The following is a 24,379-nucleotide window of genomic DNA, read 5'->3' on the forward strand; positions in this document are numbered from 1 at the left end:
TGGAGAAAATACATCATTCTGATCTAAACCAGCCTGCTGCAAACACTAGTTTCCCCAGCATGACATTCAGATAATTGTATATCTAACTGCAACAGGTCACAGGGAGGAAAAACAGCTGCTTTCAATAGCCCACAATTACCTTATGCACCACTTTGTCACCTTCTGATAATCGAGGACTACAGAAATGTATGACTAATGGGGGACTTCGTCTTATTGCAAGAGAATATCCATGTACCACCCGTGGGATGACAATGGGAACGGTCATCATTTGCACAGCCTGAACATAACAAGAGGGGTAAATATTCAAAGCACATGCTAGAGGTGTTAAAAACGATAGCCAGATGTCACATTAGAAAATAATTACTCAGTATTAACAAATTAAGCCATTTAACAAATGTTGTGTCAGGTCTGTAGCAGGGGATTTTCCCTGGGTATTCCCTTTCAGTTTGTTTTCCTTCTTTTTGTATGTTTCCACAAGCTACAAAATCTACAAAGACCTCATCCTGCCAGTTGAACAAGAACAAGCAGCTCAAGTCAAACTCTAGTTACACAAAGGACTTGAACTCAATAATTTCCACAGACAAGGTGTACACATAGATGACAAGTGTCACTTTCCTATCCCAAGGTGTCGGATTTCAGACTCTGAAAAATTTAACTTCAGCATGGTAATTTTTGGCCTGACACTAATTTTAAGGACCTCTTAGGTATAAAAAAATCAAATGAAAACACCCAAACCCAGAACCAAAAAAAATACCCTCCCCCCATATATATAGAACATTCACATTAATATGATTAATATGTCGGCATTTTATTTTCATATTTCTATGTACCACACCTTCAAAACACATATTCTTCAAAACTCTACAATATTCTTTCAGTCATTGGAGAGAGAGACCACAATAGGTGGAGGGGTGGAGGATTACATTTTGGCTTAAGACACTATTCTGATTATGACATATATGAAGGAGGGCTTCTGCTTTCAAAAGACTATTGAGAAACTGCATTAAAACAACTCCACATGCCCTTGATATGTTTTGGAGAGATAAAATCTCGCTCCTCCTACTCACTCACATGAAGTAATTGGGCTGCTTTACCTTTCAGAAATCATCACTAAAGTGTTAGCCCATCTGTTAATATATGCAACCATGCCTTCAGATTTGTTGCAACAGAATTTCAAATGCAATCCTCATCCCAAAAAGCAGTAGCTTTATCTCTGTCCCTCCCTGTGCTCTGTAGATCTGAGCATCCAACAGCATCTCTCTTTACCTTTGCAGGAGCACTCAGAGGTTGCCTGACCTTTCCAGGTTCATTCAACACTTCAGGCACTTTTCAAGCAGCTATTTCTGCTTAACCCCAATAGACCACAGGTGTGAGGAATACCAGCACCAGCCTGTGTCAGCTTATTACCCAATAATTAGGCAAGACACACAGTCCAGGACTTTACAGGGAAATCTAGAGCCAATTTCAGTCTGAACCAATTCTCAGAATATCAGGAAGTCCCCTCCTATTACCAGCTAATTAAGGGGGTAACTTCATCTGGAGTCAGCCTGAGAGATGTTTAAGCCCTAACAGCGCCTGCAAAGATTCACAACTAATTGTTTCCAGGATCATGACGCTACATTCAGCAGAGATTGTGTGACAGGTCACAAACAGGTGTTTTCAAAAAAAAAAAAAAAATTGCTGCTGACCTACCTGGACCTTAAATAAAACAATTGCATCAATGCTGAATCATTTTGAAAAATCCAGCTGATATGTCAAGGAGCCTGAGCCTCATATCTGTCCTTAAAAAAATACCACCAGTAATAATGAATGCGTATCCTTTGTTATTTTTTTTTAATAGCTGGCAAGCCACTCAAATATCTCTTTCCCTGTCCTTTTATTCTGCCTTTCACCGTCAGATCCCAGGCAAGATTCTGAAGTATCGCTGTAATGTGAACATCATCAATGGTCTTTAGTAGAAGAAGCCTTTCCTTCTCCAAACAAGAAACAAAATGAGTCCATTTTGGAGAAAACTCACAAGCCATCAAGGCAAGACCATTAAGCTTGGCTCTCCCAGGAAAAATATTAGTCTCATGCAGCGTTAGATGCTTGGAGCCAGATCCTATCACAAACACCAGCATCTGTCTGACTTAAGTCAAAATACTGAGCTGCTAAGCTAGACCATTTAGGCAACCTAAGATAATTTCAGTGGCTTGCTAAATAGGCCCAGACTTCCGAAAAGGGACTCCCATTCCTCAGCTCATTCTAAGCCATCCTAATTTTCCAGATCAGCTGCCAAAAGCACACATCATCACCACACCTTGAGTGAGTAAAGCTGAAGGCCCAGCACCAAGTGTTGCAACCAACAAAAACCAGTGGGTGGAATGCACCAGGTACAGAGTGAACTGCTTATATTCATTCTTCTTGGAGCTCTAATAATGAAACTTGAAGATCTTTAAAATACTTAAGAGATACTTTTCAAAAGAAAAAAAAATCACAATTTTGAACCCCCATTTCATTATTGTTTAAAAATAAACTCATGAGCATAACTGGGCTATCAGAGTGACATCTTCATTTTCTTTACTCACAGAAAACTATTGCAGTCTTACTGGTGACATGTAACAACAAATTATCCTAGCCAATGACAAGGAAAGAAGGTGAAAAACTGGGTTTCTGCATAAGAGGGCTAGTGAAACATAGATGTATCAGTAACTGGGGAAAAGGAAAGTTATTGGACTTGACCACTTTAGATCCATGAAAAGGAGATGTGAAGGTTACTGCCAGCAGTTTCCTCTTACGAAGGGAGACTTACTGGTTTGATTCATACTGCAGCAAATCTTGACAGACACTGCTGGTGTTACCTCCTGTTAAATGAACTGATGCACAGAAAAGGACTGTCTTAGAGGTAACAACATATGTTATCTCCCAAGTTATCGTTCCTGTCACGTGCACTCTTGAAAGCAGAGTTTCCTTCCATTTTTCATCTTCCACAGTTGAAGTGACAGCTCTTCTTTAATCTTCACTCAAAGGTTATTAATAAAGCTCATTGTTCACTCAATATTCAATTTCTTGGTATCAAAAGCAAGAGCAACTTTTTCCCAGAACAACTCATTAGCTGAGCTGAGTCCATAGAACTTAATAAAACCCCCATACTTCAATGACTTCAACTAAAAATTCTTAGTTTTAATAAGATTATGCTTGACTACTTAGTATTTGAATAGTAGCTAATACTCTGCATGTATATTTTTGCATACAACAATAAGAAAATAAGATCTAAGAATGACTAGTTAAAAATACTTTTTTTAGAAACCATTTTTCTAAGACAAGTATGAGAATCTCATAAACACTACTCTGTCTGTTGTTTGGATGGCAGTGGGAATAAAACTGTAGCAGCCGCCACACACTGACCATCTCACTGTTGAAAAAGTCAAAGGAGTTGGTATCACAATTCTGTTGCCATCACAAACATCTGTGAGCTTGCAGCAGGTGAATGTTTATTAGTCCACTACCAAAACATTTGTGTACCTCCTGCTGATGAGATTTTTCAAAATACACTCTAAGAGTGTTTACTTGAATTAGGTGATGAATAGTTTTTAAGTCGCTTCTTTCGTTCCACTGCAGTTCGCAAAGCCTCGAGAATTGAGTGTTTATTATTCAGGATGTTGTAGCTGCACAGGTTAAGCAGCTTGTTGAAATTCTCTTCAGTGTACGTAAGCAAGCCAGTGCCATAGGGAGCAGCACAGCTGGACACGTCCACTCTTCCCTGCTCCATCTCTGCGGGACTGCGCTCCACATCTGAAATCGGAGCAAAGCACAGCAAAGAAATTGAGGTGGGAAACTCCTACCAGGCAGTGCAAAACACACAGTAACAGATACAAAAAGAGGAATTGTCTCTTGAAAATGGTTCAAGATTTAATTGCTGTATAGTTACTGCGTCAGCTGCACTAATAAAATCCAGTAGCTTACTGCTTGGCTACAGTCCAGACTTGACCAGCAGAAAAACATTTCCATGCAAAATGCTTTCCTCTCTAAATTAAGGGTTTGCATCAGAATATTTATTGGTTTTAAGATTTGGAATTTTTTATGTTTAATTTTTCAGTTGAGTTCTCAGATGACAGCTCCTTATCTACCAGCTGGTAGAAAGTTACACCAGCGGGCTCCTGGGCTGGGAATCCTCCCTCTCAGGTGGCTGAGATTATAAGCAAATGCAGCAGAACAAATAAGATAATGAACAGCATGAGGTCTTTTTCAATAAGCTGATTCATGGATTTTTTTCATTTTTTGAGGAAAGTTTCCTGGATCATAGAAAATTTGCAATAAAAAACCTGGAGTTGATGCATGTAAAAGTGTTTGTAAACTGAAATGGAATTTGCCAAGTATGCTGGGGGTTTTTTTTCTAGTGAAACAAACATTTCTTCCATTGCTGAACTAAAGAAAACAATCTGGCAACTTTTCAAAAATTACAGGTATCAAAGCAGCTTGTTACCCTGGCAAAACCTTTGCTTCATTACATGTTTTCAGCACTTTCTACTATCAATTTTTTTCATGAAAAAGTAATAGGAGAAGTCTAGCTTTGTTAACCAAGTAAACATAATATCTCTTCATGAAACTGTTAGGTGACAGGGTAAGCTACCAGCGGACATAACTTAGTAGCTGTGTCCTCTTCTTTATTATCAAAGTTACATGACCTGTTTCAAGTGCCAGAGGGTGTTTCCCTCAAGGTACAGCTACTCATGCTTTTATTTTTAAACCTCCTCATTCCAACCCCTGATCAGCTGGCAAATACTACATGCATCACACCTGAACTGAGAATATAATTACTTAGCAAACTCAGAAGCTTGCCAGTGTTTTATTTTGGAACAAATTCAATGGATCAGCTGGATGAGACAACCTCAAAAAATGATTACTGCTGCCTACTTACTCGGTGCCTTGTATTTTTGGAAGGTATCACACACCAGTGGAAAATAGGCCAAGATTGGTGCCTCTGAGCTGTCCTCAAACACATAGCACTCCTTCAGGTGTTCCCGGTCTTCCTGGCTCAGCTCTGTGCTGGGGAATGGGATCCCATGCTCCAAACAGTACTCTGAGAACAGGTCCAGTGGCTGCCTCAGCAGAGAGGAGAGATGCAACACAAAGAGAGCTTGAAGTAAGACCACCAAACCCCAAAATAATATTTTCCTGCAGTAGACACTCTGAGATTGATTTATATGTTTATAAATAATGCTAACTTTGCACTGGAAAAAAGATACCATCTTAATTTTACTATATCCTGGATAACAGAAATTTGGTTGATTTGCTAACACTTTATATTTTTAAAGCAAGGTTACTATTTACTGAAATTTATATGACATTCAGGTATTTTTTGTGATTTAGTGAGCACAGTAGAGGATTTAGAAAATGAAACTTTGATTACATGTGGCTTCTCAGATCACTAGTTCTTAAATATTTGCATTCAGTGCATCTGTCCATGTCTTCATGTCCTCTTAAGAATAAATTACATTAATTTCAATCATATAAGACCTTCAAGGTTTCTTCAAATGCAGAAAAAAATAACCCTGACTAAAAATCATGCCAACACTGAGTCAAATGTAAAAGCAAAACATTTCATTTCAAAAAATTCAAAATTATATATTGTGTATTAATTACATTGTAGAAGTTATTTAACTATCAAGGAACTTGTTATCAGGATGACAGATAAATAGAACAGGACATCTTCTGTATGTCTGTTTTCATACGCCAAAAAGATACTGAAAACAGCCCTGATAAAGGCAGTGACATTATGGTCACAGTTGTGAATAGTACCATTGATATGATGATTTAATTTAATAAAAACCAGACCATTTTTCTGGAGGAGAAAAAAAAAAAAAAAAAGAGAGAGAGAGAGAGAGAAAGATGTAAAGATGTGGTGGTAATTCGGCTGCTGGTGTCAGACAAAGAATCACTGCTTCAAAACATCACCAGAGTCTGTGATCCTCCACTGTAATTTAAATGGAGAATGACATCCACTTTTCTCTCTGGCCTCAGAATGGGTGGGCAGCTGGTGTTGATGAAGAAAGCTGTATCTATCAGCTTGAGGTAGTCACTCATTTCATTCAGCTGGTTGGGAGAAGAATCCAGCACTGTGTCTGAAAGACCAAAACTTTTATTATTATTTACTGCAGGATCAAGTCCCTTTTTTTTCAAATTACCATAAAAGGGGAGAAAGAAAAGCCAGTTGATGCATATTCTCTGCTGACACAAACACAAATACAGTTAAGTATTTGTCTTTGACACAATTTTTGTATCTAGAGTTCAACTCTGAGATCAGTCAGAGGGAGCAGTTCTGAGACTCAGCTGCATCCAAAGGGATATTTTACCCTTCTTTTTCAACATGTGTAAATTTGTGGCTATTTAACTTCCTCAGAAGCTTCAAGTCACTCTTTGATGGCTTTTGCCAGGAAGATGAGAATTCAAGCAAACCTTCTGTGCTTTCTCCAAGACAGGAACAAGACCAGGAGTAAATTATTTAGGGCTTGGCAAAACCCATTCCACCAACATGTTAATCAAATAACATTAATCAAAATTTTCCTTTATGATAAAATTTATCAAATATTTATTCCCAGCAAGGATCAGCACTCAAATCTCCTTCAAAGATATAACTAAACCAATTCTCAATTACCTTTCCACATGCAAAAGCTCTCATTCTCCAAATATTTGTTGTGTAGCTGCAAACCCTTGAGGAAATTATGGTAAGTTGAAACCACTGGCCGCCCGGTCATCATTTGTCGAAGAGTTTTGGAAAGGTAACCTTTGGGAATGGATAAGTAGGTTGTCTGTTCATGAGGCTTCTTGGGCAGAGCAGGATGGTTCTCTGTAGGAAGAATAAGAGGGTATGTGTCTGCATTTTTCTCTGTTTCTCTGATGATAATAACAATAAAACCACCATGGCTCCCAGCCCCATCTGTGACTGAGTGCACACAAGGACATGCAGAGTGTCATGGGCAGTGGGTTTCAGTGTCACACCATCACCTTCTTCCTCCCTGTCTGGCCTCTCCCTCCCCACAGGGCTCTGGTAACCCACTCATGACTAACAAAACTCCCCAGGGATGTTGCACAGTGAGTAGCACAATGAGCAGCACAATGTTTTTTCCTGTTTTACAGTACAACAGTTGGTCTCCTGCTTTTCCTTCATTCTCAAGGGCTTGGTATCCCATAAGTCAGAAACAGGACACAAAACCAAACCCTTTACCAAATGTCAGGTTTCACATTTCAGAGAGGTGTGAAGAAAATGCAAATGCAAGTGAAAAGTAATCTAAAGAACTAACCAATGTCATGCTCAGTGTCCCGAGTCCATCTGTGCCAGAAGTGTTCTGAATGTCCTGAGAGGTAGACAGCATCCATAAAACTCTGGGAAAATATATTGCTCCATGTGCCTTGAAAGTGAGGGGAAAAAAAAAAAAAAAAAAAAAAAAAGGGCACCATACTTAATACTAGTTAGAATTTTTAGAGCACAGCTATGGCAACATACCTGAATCCACTCTCTGTTTTAGTTATGAAATATTATGAATTTTCCTATAAATGTCAAATGCCACATCATTTCACACAATGTCTGGCTTACAACCAGGCCATTTTCAAAACCTGGCTGTCTATAAAAGTCAGGCTGTGGGTTTAAATACTTCAGATGATCAGCTTGTGTGTGTTCAGCAAGATATTCAGCAAATTAGTCACACTTGTCTCAAAAATAAGTTTCCTCTCTCATCACTTTTGGCTGATTCATTTGAGATTGAAATTGCATCAGATACATTCTCTGGTGTACTAATACTGCAACTTGCAGACCACCTCTGTACAGCCAGCTTTTAAGGTGATGTTTTCTTGAGACAGTAAATTACCTTTCAAGAAGCATATGTGGGATTCTGGGATCTTCTTCATCCGGCAACCCATGAAGAACTCACTACCAAAATCCTCTGAGCGAACAAAGGCCCCATATTTCAGGAGACCCACCTCGTAAGGTGTAAACTCCACCCACTCTGCAAATAAGGCATCAAACTGGGTTTATTGCAGCCACCTGAACACATGTGAAAATCAGCGCAGAGAATCAGAAGCTGGAAGAACAAGGCGTACAGCTTCACCATGGTGGTGACAGACAGTTCAAGCCACCATGTTTTGAAATGAACAGGTGTCCTTCAACATACACAAATGCAAAACCTTAATTCATCTCCTCTGCCAAAATCCATTCAGCTTGGGATTCAGGTCCACCTCTGCACTGAGAAGCAAGACCTGGGGCTAAAAGTCTGCTGATTGCTAAGGCCCTGCACACAAGGTGGCATTTTGAGTTCCTATGAGTCAGCAATGACACCAGCTACCATTCATTCTTGAGACTCTTTATAATCACTACCTTGAGGATAAAAACCTCTGACCAAAACCCCTCCCCACACAGAAACCTTGGCTGGGTGCACTGGGACTGCAGCTGTGCCCAGGAGCAGATGACCAGGTTCAGTGGCAGGACTTCCTGCTTAGTTTGGGCTGGAAACAGTATGGGAATAGTGATCAGGATCACTGATTGGGGCACAGAACACTGCCTCTCCTCACATCCCTCTCTGGCTGCTGGGAGCTGACCCCTGCTCTCATCTCTCTCCACCTTCTTCTGTCTCTTCCCTTCCTTGCCCTCCTCCCCACTTTCCACAGCTCTCTCAGGCTAGTGCTGCCTCAGCAGAAGAGCCAGGGAAGGGGCTGTGGGGGGTACGTGGGGACCAGAGAGAAAAGAACAGTAGTAGTGGCTCTCAAGGCTGCCAACAAAAGGCATCTCCATCCGCCCACCAAGGAGTGTCTACAGCACAGGCATCTCCCTTCCATAGCATTAGGATGCAGGTTTTTCATCCAAATCAGAAACCAGATATGAAGACAGGGGGAAAGAAATTATTTAAAAGATTTATTGCCTTGAGCTTACAGTAAAAAGTTTTGGCATTCAATCAGCCTTAAAAAGAAACTCTTCAGAGTTACAAGATATGATAAACTATACCTTTGAAATCCAAAGTGCTAAAGTCATCCTTGACATTGAGGGCCAGGTATATGGGGAGTGGATTCTGCCCCTGATTTACTGCTAGTTGCTGATCTGAGAGTTTGTGAGTACTTTCCTGTTTACAGAGAGCAATAGTCATTGTAAAAAGATGAACATGATGCATGGACTTACTGTAGTACCTAAGCATGAACTATCAATGAAGTATCTATTAAACCTCAGCAGGTTTTGTTCTGCGTACTTGAGACTTTTGGCCACACAAGCGTGTTCATTTGTTATCTGCCATGAGCTTTCACCAAGGCACTGTGCTTATGGGAGTTTTGGCAAGGGGGACAGGGCAAAAATGCAAGAAACATGACTGTACAGTCACTTGCTTTATGATACGACTTGCTTTAAGGAAAGAAAGACATTTGGACTCATTTCCTTCACTACAGCTTGTGGGTATACAATGCTCTGCCTAAAGTTAGCTCTGTCAGAGCCTTCTCTCCTCTGTGTGTTACTAGAATGATCACCTGACCCAAAATTAAAGATGGAAAGTCAGTTTCCTTAACATCTTGAGTTTTCACATGCTCAGACATCTCCTCTAGATGCTCATGTTTTAGGGTTACTTTGTTACTTTTATTCTAAAAAGCCAAAGAGTAAGTCCTTCAGGTACTTTGAGAGTCTTTTCTCCAACTGAGTCCACAACCTTAGACATGGGGAGGCTAGAAATCCTCTGAAATAAGAGGGAGAGAAAGAATATAAAATACCTGATGATGTAGCATACAATCAATGAAGAGTCCCCATAAATCTGTAAAGGACACCTTGTGCCCCTCTTGCTTTCTCTCACAAAGCTTATTTTCATAGTATTTCATTTGATCCAAAGAGAAACAGTGCAGCTTGCTCTTGGTCACGTGTTTCCTGATACCATCAATTGGCCCACTGAGATCCTTTTGTGACCAATTTGCATCTTCATATAACTTTGACATGGTCCTGGATAAAAGAAAGGTGTTGACACCTGACAGGGCACATGACAATTCATTGGGCTTATAACACACATAAGTGTTTTGTTTGTTTCAGGCTACACGAGGTTCTTGCCCTCCAACTTTTACTTGGAAGAGCATTTCAAAGCTGAGGTAGTATTTACACTGTATCACGATTTTCTTCTCTTTTTTCGCTGCACAAATACATTTAAAATCATCCTAGCTTGTTTGTTTTCCAGAATCAAAAGAGTAAGAAAGCAACACGGATAACTTAAGCTTTTGCCAGAATTACCCTTTGATTGTCCAAGCCACATCTTCTGTCTGAGGCCAGTTCCCTCAGGTGGGACAAACCCTGTGTGAAATGCTAAGCTGGAGTTAAGCAGCGACTATTGCCCTGGCAAATGTGAAAGTCCCTCCTTGGACACAGCAGGTGGGACACCTCAGACTCCTGGCATACATAAGGGCAGCCTGAGCTGCCAGCTCTCAGAGCTCAAGCGGATTCCAGTCATCCCCTCTCATCCCCACCCCACCTGTTCTAATTGTCTCACATATTTTAGAGCAGCCCTTCAGAGGCAAAATGTTTTAAACCCCTCAACCCCTCCTAGTCTGTGCAAGGCAGTCACCATTGAGTGCATGAATGACACTCTGTGTTTCTCAGGGCTGTTCTTTTAAAGTCTGCTTTTCGGTGACGTATAAGAGTTGAGCCAGACAAGTATTAAAAAAGGATTTTTGAAGTGTTGCATGTAACATGGTAAGTTACAGGCAAACCCTCCCAGCTTGTGGTCTTTTCTTTTTGTTTCTGTAAACACTTCAGTGTAGTTACAAAAATACTGTCATTCTCATTAGATTTGTTTCTTTTAGGAGGACAGCACTGAGTGGTCCCATGAAACAAATCCAAAAGGAAGCCAAGTGCCAGCATCAAGCTGAGTAAATTCATCAATAAGGCAAAATTGTTCAGCAGGTTATCACTTTGCTAACAAAAACAGCAAGTACAAACAAGCCCAGCTCTCCTTACCATGTCGTGGCAGATAAACCACTCATGTATGACACACAGTCCAAGACACCCAGCTCCTGGAGAGCCAGAAGACTGCCAAACATAGCTGTCATGGACCTCACTCCCCCTGCTGCAGTCACGACTGCCACCACTGGCACCTGCTCAGCACATAAAGAAAGGCACAGAGTCACTCATCACCACATGAAATACAGGAATGGTAGCCATGCAGGAAAAAGTAAACAGCAGCACCTGTTTCAGGTAGATTTTGATTAATTCACCCTCTTCAGGGCAGTGCCTAGGTGTGTGTTTGAGTTGTGTAAACTTTGGTGGAATTTTGTGTATGCTGAAAGCATTTTCCTGATCAGTGATGCTTTGGAAAGTCAGAAGCTGAGAGTACAGTATGGGAAAATATATTTTCAGATTTTCTCAATGTATTTAAATTTTTCTCAACTCTTTCCCTCAAAATTTTAAATCTCTGAGTGTAACTGAGGTCAGAAGACCAGCACGAAACCTGCCTGCATAATTTTTTTCTTCCTCTACATGTATATACAACATTTGCCATTCCCCAGGCAGATAGTGCCCAGCTTTATAGATTTATTTTAACACCTTCTTTCCAGCCCAGATAACCTCTACCTTCACTGATATCAGTGCTATATGTAATTTGGTTTCACTTTCTTCAGAGATGCATCAATCCTGTTTTCCATCCTCCCTTTTCTGTATACTAAAAACTGATACAACAAATATTCAGTTTTAGGAACATATGATGCTATTACCTTTAACCTTGTCTTCACTGTGTTTTACCATCTACTTGTGGGTTTGGGGGGTTCTTTGACTAATTTGGCTCAAAACCCCTTTTATTCTCATTTAATTGTAACAAGTCCTATTCTATCTGTTATTTAAGTTGACAGGCATTTTAACTTTGTTGGAAAATGCTGTCCTGCACACATCATAAACCATTGGGTGTGCTGGGAGCTGAACAGAGCAGTGGAGGAAATACCCCACAGGCACTTTGTCTCAGACTCTTGCTCCAAGCACCACATCCCCACAACAGATTATTGTCGTCCAGTAACAGAGCAGCTACCTCTGAGTTTAAGGATCCCCAGGAGAGGAGCAAGCAAGAGGTAACACCAAAAAACACACAAGACAGATGCTACTGTACCAGTGTGGTACAGTACAGTACCACACTGGTACCGTGGGAGAGTTGCAGCCTTCCCTGTGAACCTTGTGGCAGCAGAGAAGAAGTGCCAAAGAGGAGAAATGGTCTCAGTCTAAGCAATCAAATTTCACCAGGTTTGGTTATACACACCAGCATGTCAGCAAATATCATGTCCTGAGTGAGGACAGAGGTTGGCAGAGAACAAAGGAGCTATAACTGGCCTCCTGACAGTTCCTCTTTCATCCTCTCGGCCAAAAACTTGCATATGGTCTTGGATGCAAGTGACAATCAGGCCTATACTATCTAGTCTAGAATATGTGGAAGCGTTGTCTGGGTAGTGATGCAAGTACATCAAATCCACTTCTCTCAAAGTGGGTCATATTACTTCAAGTTCCTGAGATGCTATCCCACATACCTCATCCTCCTGCAGGTCTTCATCTAGATGAAGAACATTTTTCAGAGCAGCAGCAACCACCTTCTTCCTTTTACAGATGAAGTCCTGCTCCTCTGCACACAGATCAAACCCCAACCGCAAATCTAAATTCTTGCAACTAGAACATAGGAACAGTACAAGGTATTACCTGTAGTCATTTCAGTTGGAGACGTTCAGCAAAACCAACAAAAATAAACCAGTTTAAACAAATTATACTTCCTTGCATGTGGAAGTCCCCCTACGCAAATGAAAGCAGGTATATGGGTATCCTATGTCCTATACTTGTGCCTTCCTGTGAAGATTTCAGACCAGAATTATGTTCTGAGCAATTTCACACAATCATAAGGAAGTTAAATAAATAAAATATTCTGCTTATTTAAAACAAGGAAACAAACTGAATTCAAGCTGTTTCACACTGAACTCTGGTGTTTGGGCACCTCTTCACATTCTCTTACTATGCATGTATTTCCTGAAGCACAAAGGGGGCCTAAGTAGTTATTTAAACTTAATGCACTTTAGCTAAAGGAACCATAGCACCGAGTTAGGCTTATCTCTACAAAGAATTTGTGCTCTATTTGAGCAGAAGATGTCTCTTAAATTTTTCCCTTCTGTACATTAACATAAATATCATGTACATGATTCATTCTATAACCTATATTTTCACAGGGTTCCAGTTTCAGAGGGTTTTTCTGGAGGAGAAAAAAAAAATTTAAAAAAAAAAAAGCCCAAACATAAAAACCTCCCGGTCTCTTCTCTGAATATTATTCAGTAAAACCCTCTGATTTATCACGCACCTGTAACTAAGCCTTGCAATGGAGCTAGCTCATCAGTAGGGGGTAATGTTGCCCTTCAGAAAATCTCAGCAAGCCAGTCAATAAATAAATTACTGCCCATTTGTTTCATTGAAAAATGACCTGTAGAGGTCTTGTAAATGCATAAAGGTGTTAGACACATTAGAAATCTGGTACACATAAATATACATGTATTATAGGTAAAAGTTACAAGACAGACGGATGTTTAGGTATCAAAATTACAAAGCATCAGCATTAGGAAAAACATTGCGATGGTTTTTACCCCATACCTATCCTATTCTAAATACTTACCAGCAAATTTTAAAGCTTTAAAAGCTTTAAAGCATTTTATTAACCATTCCCCATATTTTAGTCATCTTTATTTCCTATTTTGAAATTAGTTACTTTAAGATGAAATTTCCTTTCATCTAACAATGATACTATGAAAGAAAAGGAGATGGCCCAAAAATACATTCAAAAGCAATAAAAGATTTACCTATTTTCCTCATACACAGACACCTCATAAGATTCCCCCTGAAAATCAGGAATGAAAGCACCATAAATTTAAAATGAATTGAAATTCTGTAAAAGCGGGTTTTACAGTATTAGCAATTATTCACATATATAGTCTAATGATAAATTTTTGGTCTCTTCTCAGGCCTTCAGCACACAATCCTCATCCTGTTTTAAACTACTTTTAAAGCAGCCAGAAATCCTGAAGATCCTATTTTCCCCCCAATTCATAGTTATATTTCTAAGTGTATGCAGACCTAAGCATACAAATAACTCACTAATGCATTTTTAGTAACAAAAACAACATGTGACCAGATATCACATATATAGAGTTTACCTTGTTAAAAGAATTCCAAATACTGTCAAAGGATACTCACTCTCATCACTGTCACTTTCTTTCCCAAGTCCAGAGAATGGAGAGGCACAGTCAGGGGACTGCTTACATCCATTTCCCTCCTACCTGAGCCAGGCTGATTTAAAGAGGGGGAAAAAATGTTATAAGGAGAATATTATTTATAAACCCTAGACACAGAAATACCAGATAAGGGTTAACTCATGATTCTTCTCCCAAAATTTAGGTTAGGTGTTATCACCACTCATAAACAAAACATACACAACAGAAAAAATGCTCCTTTGGCAGAGTCATGAGCAGTCTGGGTTGACTGTGCTTGATGTAGTGGAACCTGGTGGTTTCACTGCTTCCTGGTCTGGAGTGAGCACCTATGGAAATATCCTGGCTTTCTTCATAGGATCCCTTAATTGTGAACGTGAAATCTCTCCCTGAGGACAAGAAGCAAACCACAAGGAGATGTTAAATATGCCTAGTCCTGAAATTAGCAAATAAAAGTGCCCCAACTGACATTTCAGCCTTACTGCTGCAGGCTTAACTAAGGTTAATTTGGACCACAAAGTTTTCCCTCCCCTGTGACCAGTGTGCAGCACCTGGCCCTTTGAGTTCCCCTGGACTGCTGGGGCTCAGAACTGACCAGCTCTCAAGTTTGCAATACTCAGAGGGCTGATATCCCTGAATCCTTGAGGCCCAACCCCTTATCCATTGAGAAATGCAAAGTCATCTGTTGTATTTCACCAACCTTGAGGGGAAGTTTTAGCAGGCACATTTGTAAATAATCCTTTGTGTGAAAGGGTGTGGGAATTGATTTGAATACCCCATAGCAGGTGCAGGATGAATGTTACTATCTGACATTCATAATTAAGTTACTTATTGTTCTGCTTATAGTAAATCCCATTGAATTGCTTTGTAAATGCTAAATTACTGAATGATTAAGTACTGCTGAATCCTTTAGACAAACAATCAAGTCTGAGGCTAAGTTTGGCAAGAGGGTGCACTCTGAAACTCACAACTCAGTGTAAGGATCTTCACTCTTGGCACCCTTTCCTTTTCCCACTCTGTCCTTTGGAATCCCCGGTATCCACATAAATAATTCTAGATTGATTGTAATCTGAATTTTCTTTGCATGCTTCATGCATGCAGTAATAGAGTGAACCTTGCCATCAAACTTTGTCACACTTTTACAAATTTATATTAAACCTACATTTGCTGATACCTTTGCCAGTGACTCTTTAAGTGACCTAAACCATTTGTGACACCCTTCCAACTGACAGAGAGTATGTGTTACACTGGTGGATGCCTCTAGCAGCATTCACATCCCCCGAGCTTTCACTGAAGTCTTTCTCCTCCTGAGAGTTGTGTCTCCCTTCTTTTACTTTGTTTTCACCAGAAAACAGAAGTAAGGGTATTTCAGTTCCATCACACTCCAGTGATATTTCCAAGTCTCCCAGCCCCCTCCAGTTTCCCTTAAGCTACACAGTCACGCCTTCTTCTGAGGACTCTCACTATTAGCAGGTAGGTAATTCAGGAAATACCCAAGCAGCCCTGATGCAAACAGAGACTAAAACAAACCAAATATTTATCTAGATTCAGCTGCATTTCCCATAGCACCAAAAGCAGTGACAAACAAATCAGCAACCTCACTTTTGTAAGAACTCTTCATTTTTGTTTCATTCACATGTACTTCCAAACAGGAAACTTCACGAGACTGGAAGAGAGAAGCAATAAAACCACTGGTAGTAGAAACAGTTCAGGATTCTCACTGAAGTTCTAGGGGTCCTGTAGAAACACAAAGCTTGGCCATGATGGTCTGTGGATGTGAAGCATTTGTAGAAACCGAGTATCTTGTTTAAATCTTGCAAGCAAGTTAAGGTTAAGGAAGCCAAAATAACTGGGGATCTGTCATTCCTTTTAAATACTATTCAGTCCCCAACAGTTAGCACAAGAAATTTTTCTCCTTATCTTCCAACCACGTTTCAGTTCTGCTCTACCATAAGATTGGCATATAAAACAAAAACAAACAAACAAATGAAATAAAACAAAAAAATTACCACTAGTACGCCATTAGTAATGATCTTCTCAGATACACCTGGTCTGAAAAGCAATACCAAAAAGGTTTATTTAAAAGTGGGTATTTAAGCAATAAACATTCTAAAGCAAATAATTCTCTGAGCTCAGTCTTTCTAGCTGGCAAGTACCATCAGCACTTCTGTCTTTCCCCTCTGTCTTGCAGCCTTTGCCAGATCACATCCCATACCTTCCCAAGGATGCTCCTTCTTTCTTATCTCTCCTGATGAGTATCATCTCTCCTTAGGCTGAATCACAAAATAAACACCCATTCTCAGCTATAAATAGTAAGTGAGACTGTAACCAAATTCAGGAGACAAAAGCAACAATGAGGAAGATGCTGAGATGTGGTATCTGAACACAGGTTTATGGAGCCGCTTCCCCAATGCTGCATTACCACTCTCTCTAAAATACAATTTTCTGATGACAAACTCTACAACATTTAGGTTTTACTTACATGTTTTCCAGTAGAAATTCCACTTCTAGTCCTTCCTGATTCTAAAAAATAGGACATTTTTTAATTTATGAATGAAAAAATATTTTTCTCTGATACAACTCTGACAATTTATATACAACACTCTCTCTATCACCACACCGTCTACATCATAATATGGATGGATACAGTTTTCTGGTGGCCACACTTTGATTTCACCTCTCCACTGCTCTACTGCTTACAAACCAGTTGTCCCATAAAGAGAAAGAAATGGTTAAGTATCACAGAATAGGGAGCAAGGGTCCTATTATTAATTTATTAGTAGGATAAGACATGGGTCAATCAATGCTGAGGAAGGGAAGAATAGCAGGTGAATGACGTAGGAGAACATACTTCAGAATGAATGGACCTAGTACAGTGAATAAATAGGAGTATACCTCGGTTAAAACAAAAGAATTTGCAGAGTAAAGTCATTAAACATTAAAAAAAAAGGTGGGAAAAGGAAAAAAAAAACCTGCCAGGGTGAAGGGAAGAAGAGAGAAGACTGAAGCCGTGAAGGGGAATCAGGGAAAATGCTCAGGAGAGACAAATCAAGAGGAAAAGAGACAGGAAAAGTATAAGAATGAAACACCAATAATATAAAAGAGACCAAATAACTGTAGTACTTCAGCCACTTGCTGCTCTATGGTACACAGCCAATCCAGGAAATACCACACTAAAAAAGGTATATCAGAGAGACCTTCTGGATCACCGACAGGGAGGAAAACACTAGTGAAACAGTGTTTTAAAGTGAAATAAATCTCTTTCTGACAAGTGATGGTAACACTTTTTAATTCATATTCAGAATAACCATCATTTACTGACAAATATCACTCCTGTCCAGCTGCACATCATACTTTAACATTGTGAAATTACTGTGAAAAACATGCCAAATCTGAAAATGCAGCTGCCATGGGAAAATCATCTTTACAGTAAAAGTGAAGAGCAATTTTGTGTTTACTAATTCACATCAGTAAAGAGACATCTCTGATGGCTTCTCTGACAGGTGCATCTGTGGCATGTAGTCCAGAAGGAGGTGGTTCTGCTTGCTAATTTCTCCCGAAGTCTCTTTTTCATGAAAATGACACTGGTTGCAAGTTTGTAATAGAAGGCTGAGGCACGGATTTTAGAAAGCAGTCACCTTACACAAGTGCAAGACGGACTGTATCAAATATCTGATTATGCCCGGACTGTAGTATCCAAACTAACTGATGGTCTGTTACAACTTGGTCCAAAGAACAGCAGAAACAAGGTTCAGAAGAACCTGGCTCATAGCGTCTGCCTAATCGTGGCTGCCTTATGTTCCCATCCTTCTTATGCTGTTTTACACTCAAACAAATTATATTTCTATTAAGTCCCACTCACATATTGGTGGGTGAAAAACCCAGAGAATAGCAATGGAAATACTTGTTAGGCCCCAGAGAGCAAGAGGCACAGCACAGGAACCCTGCTGCTCTGACATTACCCATCTGACCTCCTCAGCCCTCCTTCTGACATATCTTGGTAGATGAGAGAAACTATTATGGGCAGAGGGGGCACTGCAGCCTGTTATTAAGATTGCCCAGCCTGTCACATTACTAAGTCACTTTCAAAAAAAATAAAATAAAATAACCCCAACTCTTCCAAAAATCCATGTACAGACCATGCCGCACAGGTGCTGTATTCCTCACAAATTGAAGAAGGGCAACTTCCTGAGACAGCTCACCTTGTCTGACCTCCACCACTTCCACCTTGCTAATGGGCTAAGACAGCTCTGCACACGCCTCAGAGCGAACTCAGGGCTTGAATCACACTTGGAACTATCTCAGTCACATGAGGCTTTTTCTGAGGAAGGCTGTACCCAGCTGAAACAGGTTTAGTAAGCAGTCCTCAGTAAGAATTTGTCTTCTAAAAGAGTTAAATAAGTACTCTCCAAAGCAATAGTAATACAAAAAACAGGCAAGAGTGTTTTCCAAAGAGCTTGACTGACACAGCGGTTTGGAAATAAATGGAAGCACACCAATTCCTGGGAACCATAAACTGAAGCCCTTGGCAGAAGTGTGAAAAAGCCCTGAAATTGTTACTACACCCTCCAAACAGAGGTGTTATATTGTGCAGAAATTAATCTGAGCACATATTCTGCTCTCTTTGAAGATGAGTGTGATTTCTCCACCTCTCCTCTCGGCAATTTCATCCACTCAGTGTTTCATAAGATATTCTTTATCTCCTCTTTAATACAACCAAAAACAATATTTTCGAGACACATGCAGCAAATAAAACTCATAGGTCATAGACTCACTTAGAAGAAAATACTAAATACTGATGATAATCTCATTCATCAAGGCCTGCCCCTTCTGTGCTGGCTCAGCCCCTCTAAAATAAATTTGTAAGCCTATAACAAAGAAGCATAAGTAGACTTGCTGAGATTTTTTTCAGAAAGTTGTTTAGTAGAGGAGGAAAAAAACCCTAAGAGATTATCACAATAATGAAATGCTTCATTCAGCAACCACATTATCTGAAAGAACTGGCCAAAATGCCCAGTGAAGCTGAGAAGAGATTGCCCTAGTGAGCTACTGGCCGAAGTGTAAGGGCAACTACCTGGAAAGGGGGACAGGTTTGTTCCCACCCCCGCTCTGTCAATCTCCTACAACAGCGATGAGACTCCCTAACCTTCAGCTTTCTAATTTTTGGCTATTTTTGTAGCTGATTTTTCAAAATATTTTTTGAAAATTAAAAAAAAAATTAAGAATACAAAAAGTATTTTGCATCTTATTACAGTCACAACAGGGAATGTTTGTGACCCCTCTCCTAAAATGCAAGCATTCAACTTTTTTTAGTAACATCCTTTTTAACAAAGTCTTTGTGTGTGAGAACCAATTTAATGTTCAACAGAGGTAGTAACTTGAGACAAAATTCTAATCAAGAGTATGATTTTCTCTAGCCACTCACCTCTGGATTCAACTCAAAATTCAGGCAAACTTTTTTTCCAGGCTGGATTTTAGCCACATCAAAGCAAACAGTCATAAGATGGTCATCTGGTGTAAAAGTATCCTCATCACAGACTGTCAGCTCCAGGATGTTCTGAGCAGAGAGGCAGAGAAGGATGTAAATGACATATTCTGGGACTACTGAAGGATGTAAATGATGTACTCTGGGACTACTGAGCCTGAAAGGAAGGTCAGCATTCAGCCCCCATGTCCATATGGACAGATTCCTGTGACAGCATAGGAGCTCTGCTCACAGCCCACATAGCTCAGACAGCAGAGTCAGGGACTAACCCTAGAAGAGGTAAATCATCAGATTTGGCAATCAAAAAGAGCTCCAAAAGAAGAGGAAACATTAGAGACATATATGACGGTAACATGCAGCAGACAGAGCAGTGGTTACACACACTATTCCTCAGCTCGCTTGTGGATTCAAAATTACTACCTTGAGAAATTTCAGCATTTCATCAGAAAGTAATGATAAAGGTGAAATTTTTAGCCCTTTAAAATGGAACTTAAAGCATACTACCAAACTCTTAACAGGATTTGAATTATAGCAATTCCCCAGGCAGTTCCTCAGGGCTCAGGTTACCCTTAGAAGCATGAGAAGAAGCAGCACTAGTAAACTATGAGAAACTGATCCAGTTTGGACTTTGTATCACTTTCGCTCTGACTGCTCACCTATTTCTGCTAACTCTATAAACACTTTAACACTTTTTTACAACTGTTCTGGGACACAAAGAAACATTCAATGTTATTCCAGATATTCCACAACCTTCTGAGCTTAAACTACTTCTTTCAGTCAGATTAAATGAGTTCAAGACCCACGTGAGCCTCAAGCCTCTCAAAAAGAGTTTGCCCACAGCAGGTGAGGATGCCTCCTTTAGAAAGCATCTGCTCACTGTCACAGATCCCACCTTTACTTCACTCTGTATCATGAAGTGGAAAGTTTCATCCCAGACAGGGTTTCTGCAGTTGTGTACAGTTCTTGTCCGGGCTTCCCGACATGAAGCTGTTGGCAGCCACAGCTTGACATAGCAATCAGTTTGGCTCCCTGTGTTAACAACACATTACATAATTAGTACAGCTGTACTTTCTTATTATTTGATTTGCCAAGTCAGGGAAAGAAAAGATTAACCTCTGAGGAGTCCTAGATATTTCATTAGACCCAAGGGAAAATATTCTGGGTTTAGAGTTATCTAACTTTTTTATTTAGATTTATATCCGTTTAAAACAAAGTCAATTTCAAACCACTAATTCTATATGATAACAAGAGCCAAAGTATTTTATTTCACAGGGCTGAACTAAGTACTCTGGCTCTTGTGATTTTTTAACTCCTATTTTCGAATATTTGCCAGTTTCCAAAAAATCTCATATACAACTTCACTGCTTGAAATGGCACTTTATAAAGTTAAATGGAAATTTTAGTTTGGAGGATTTTCATCTATTTGTAATGCACAAGTCATCCACACCAATAGAACAGTAAAGACACAAACACAGCAAAATCCAAAGCAACTACTGATTTTTCCTTTCAAAAGGGAGTTGGGCACCCTGGAAAAAGGGGCACTTTTTAGAGTTAGAAGAAAGGGAAATACCATAGAGCAGCTAATAAAGGGAAGGACAACTTCTTCTCCAACAGAGAATTTTTTAGTCAATTTCCTTTCTGGTTTTAAGTGTTTTCTAAATTATTTTGAATTTAAATGAAAATGAAAATAAATACAACTTCTTCACCCACCCTCCCCCCCCGAAATATTACTGTAATCCAAGCAACAAGTGTACAATAGCATTAAAATCAGGTGACAGTAGTTTTTCTTGCTAAGCTATAAATATGACATCAGCGATACTTACACAGATCTGCTTTGTGGAGATTTCTCATGCCTATAATTTTTACAGAAAGCCAGCACAACTGAGGCACTTCTGGCTGCAGAACAATGAGAAAGATAGCTTAACTAATAGCAATTAACTCAGATATAAATAACATAGCTTATCCTATAACACTACAAAGGCCATTCTGTCATTATAATGCAGTGAACTTAATTTTAACTATTTGAGATACTTTCTGAGAAGAAATACTTTCTTGTGATTTGAAATTAAGTAAAGATAACCTGTCATTCATACTTAGGGTCTACATTAATCAAAATGAAACGTCATTAACACAGCAAGCAGAACTGCTATATGTATATAAACCAGGGTTTTTTTAAAGAACCCTAACTGAAGAAAGCAGGAATCACTAAAGCTCTAAACAATGTAGGAAAATGGAAAGCTGAGAACGCAAAGAAAAATTGGCAGTGTGTTAGATAATGTAATTAAACACAAATAAGCAAGAAAAGCTGTAATTGTATGTAAATGCACATACACCCAAAAGAAAAAAAAAAGGAACAAAAACACAAACAGGTGATTCAGAATGTCTTGGCGTAATCAGGACAAACCCAGGCTGACCTGAAGCCATGAGGCATAGTAATATTGACAATCCATAGTGCAGGGTTCTACAGGGAAATAGCTTGAAGGCTCCACAACTCCCCATTTTTTCTGTTCTCCCTCCACTCCCTATCACAGCTACACACAATCCTACACTTGGTTACAGGAAAAATAAGGCAATGTTGAAGAACATCAAGAGTAAAATACTACATGCAGAAGTAATAGCTCCATTAATTGAAATAAAAGCAGCACTTAAATCTCCAAAGAATCATGATTTCTGAGAAGCTGCCTGCTTAGGACCTCCTTGTGTACCTCTTATTTTGATACACCTGTTCTGATAGAAGCAGACTAAATATCTAGAAAGCAATAAGCCACCAAGACAAATGTTATTTACAGCCTACTGGAAAGATTCTCAGCTCAACACTTTTCTCTCAGAAAGTGTTGTTTGAGCAAAACCAGAAGGTCTGAAAGAAGCCCATCAACCTCAGCATAAGTTTTGACAGCAGTGTTTCTGGAGATCAAGAATGAAATAAGTACGTGATTCAAATTGCTGAAAGCTCAACATTTCATCCCAAATACAGAGGATTAATTTTTCATCCTCAGCTTTACTACCACCCATATCCATGAGTTTGGAGAAAACTTATTCATGAGATGGCTTAAGTACTAAGCAAATATACTGACAGAAACCCAATTATTATTCCATAGTGCTAGCAGTTAGTGAATTCACTGCTCTGCCAGATCTAAGAAAAAATTATCTTCATACTTTTGTACTGAATACAGCTAGTGAACCAATTGAGAAAACTCAGGGGCATAAAAACATACCATACTATTTTCATTCTTCAAGTTATTAAATATCTTTTCAACCAACCATCAGTCATAAAACAGAATAATTTGTAACATATCTAGTATGTACCATATTCAGTACTTTCCAAAACCGATTCATCTTCATAAATATCAGTGTTCAGAAAAATGTCAGACATGGGAGTAAGCCACTTTATTTGCTGATCTGCCTCCATAAAGTAAAGGAAAAACAATTTAAGGGCTAAGTCTTGGGTGTTATGAGGTGTTATATGAATACCATCATATAATGATACCACAGTAACCAAGACTAAAATCCAGCTCTCCCAGTTCCTTGCCTAGCATTTAAACCACAAGTTCGTCATCTTCCCAGCCCCTAAGTCACAGTGAATGCTTAGCACTCTAGACAGCACACTCACAGAAGAAGCAAATATTCCCTTTACTAATTGTTAATAAATGTCACCTCTCACAAAAACAGTTAGGGTTGGGGAGAGACTGCAAAGGCTGACAGAAGACTGCAGATACCACAGCCATCCTCTACGCCCTGCAGCTCTCTCCTTGCAATCCAGCAGCTCTCTTCTCTACAGTACCTCATTTTCAGCACTGTACGGTCTTCCATGATTCCGCCTCCTGATTCCAGTCTTCCTGCGTGGGTCTGCTCGGATGAACCGATCCTGGGGACAAAGAGCCAAAAGAGGGTCGAGTGACGAAACCCAGCAGTCAGTAATTTTCAGTTTCTACTCAGCTTCACTATGGCAGGAGACCCTAGCATTTCTCCCATTTCTCCTCTTCATGATGGGATATATGCATTTCACCAGGACCATCTACCGGCTGCTTTTACTAATAAACCTGCCTACTGTAGACACATTTGACATTTAAGGATCAAAATTCCCCAAACAATTGCTTTTGATTAATCTCAACCAAGACAGCCAAACAAATTCTTGTGCCCCACCGCTGATTTTCTCTTACCAAAGGTGAATAGGCTGATGATCCCATCAGTATCTTAGTTTCCTAAAAGGCACCACTATAAGGCTCCAGTCTGTGTGTCTCCCAGCTGGTAGGTGCTCCTGGACCACAGTATTTTCTAACCAGCTGTGGCCAGGAAGAAGAGTTGTGTAGATTGACTCATGACTCCACCTCCCACTGATTTCAAAAGCACAAATGATGCAGTTGTTCTGTGCCACATGAAGACTTGGCTTTTCTTTTTTTTTTTTTCTTTTTTTTTTTTCTTTTTTAACACCACAGTGATTTAGGGAAAAAAAGGAGATGGGTCAAGCATTTTATCACAGGCTAATCCCAGAGTCAAATCATTATCCACTAGCATAAGGTCTGAATAACTTCACACAGAGGGATCTCCTGGGGTGATGGGGTTCCAGCCCCCACCAGCTTCTCCAGTCAGATGCACAACAGCAAGGATTTTCACCAAGGTCACTACAAATTACAGTCCTGAAGTGGAGGCTGGATCCCACAGGCACTGGCAAATAGTTAA

At 39.7% G+C, this 24,379-nt stretch overlaps 2 protein-coding genes across 2 annotated transcripts in view; both read right to left on the bottom strand.

Moving 5' to 3' along the window:
- Nucleotides 1-3,399, bottom strand: part of LOC136292418 (cytosolic phospholipase A2 epsilon-like) — a 39,591-nt gene extending 36,192 nt beyond the window's left edge. Inside the window, exon 1 of the mRNA XM_066188102.1 lies at nucleotides 3,388-3,399. Within this exon, the coding sequence (XP_066044199.1) occupies nucleotides 3,388-3,390 (3 nt within the window). The 5' untranslated portion in view covers nucleotides 3,391-3,399. The remainder of the gene's footprint in view (nucleotides 1-3,387) is intronic.
- On the bottom strand, nucleotides 807-23,886 carry LOC136291885 (cytosolic phospholipase A2 epsilon-like). The gene is made up of 21 exons (XM_066186977.1): nucleotides 23,860-23,886; nucleotides 23,481-23,627; nucleotides 21,523-21,595; nucleotides 20,592-20,728; nucleotides 19,640-19,771; nucleotides 16,697-16,737; nucleotides 16,224-16,266; nucleotides 15,817-15,880; nucleotides 14,437-14,603; nucleotides 14,201-14,293; nucleotides 13,807-13,844; nucleotides 12,502-12,637; nucleotides 10,952-11,088; nucleotides 9,724-9,946; nucleotides 8,978-9,092; nucleotides 7,848-7,985; nucleotides 7,284-7,391; nucleotides 6,638-6,829; nucleotides 5,938-6,104; nucleotides 4,901-5,081; nucleotides 807-3,774 (listed from the first exon to the last, which is right to left on the bottom strand). The coding sequence occupies exons 1-21, from the start codon at nucleotides 23,884-23,886 to the stop codon at nucleotides 3,536-3,538; spliced, it is 2,598 nt and encodes an 865-aa protein (XP_066043074.1). The 3' UTR covers nucleotides 807-3,535.
- Between the last annotated feature and the right edge of the window lie 493 nt (nucleotides 23,887-24,379).

This window comes from Chamaea fasciata, unplaced genomic scaffold, assembly GCF_029207755.1.
Source record: "Chamaea fasciata isolate MVZ Bird 193981 ecotype frontalis unplaced genomic scaffold, bChaFas1.0.hap1 SCAF_7, whole genome shotgun sequence".
Classification (NCBI taxonomy): Eukaryota; Metazoa; Chordata; class Aves; order Passeriformes; family Sylviidae; genus Chamaea; species Chamaea fasciata.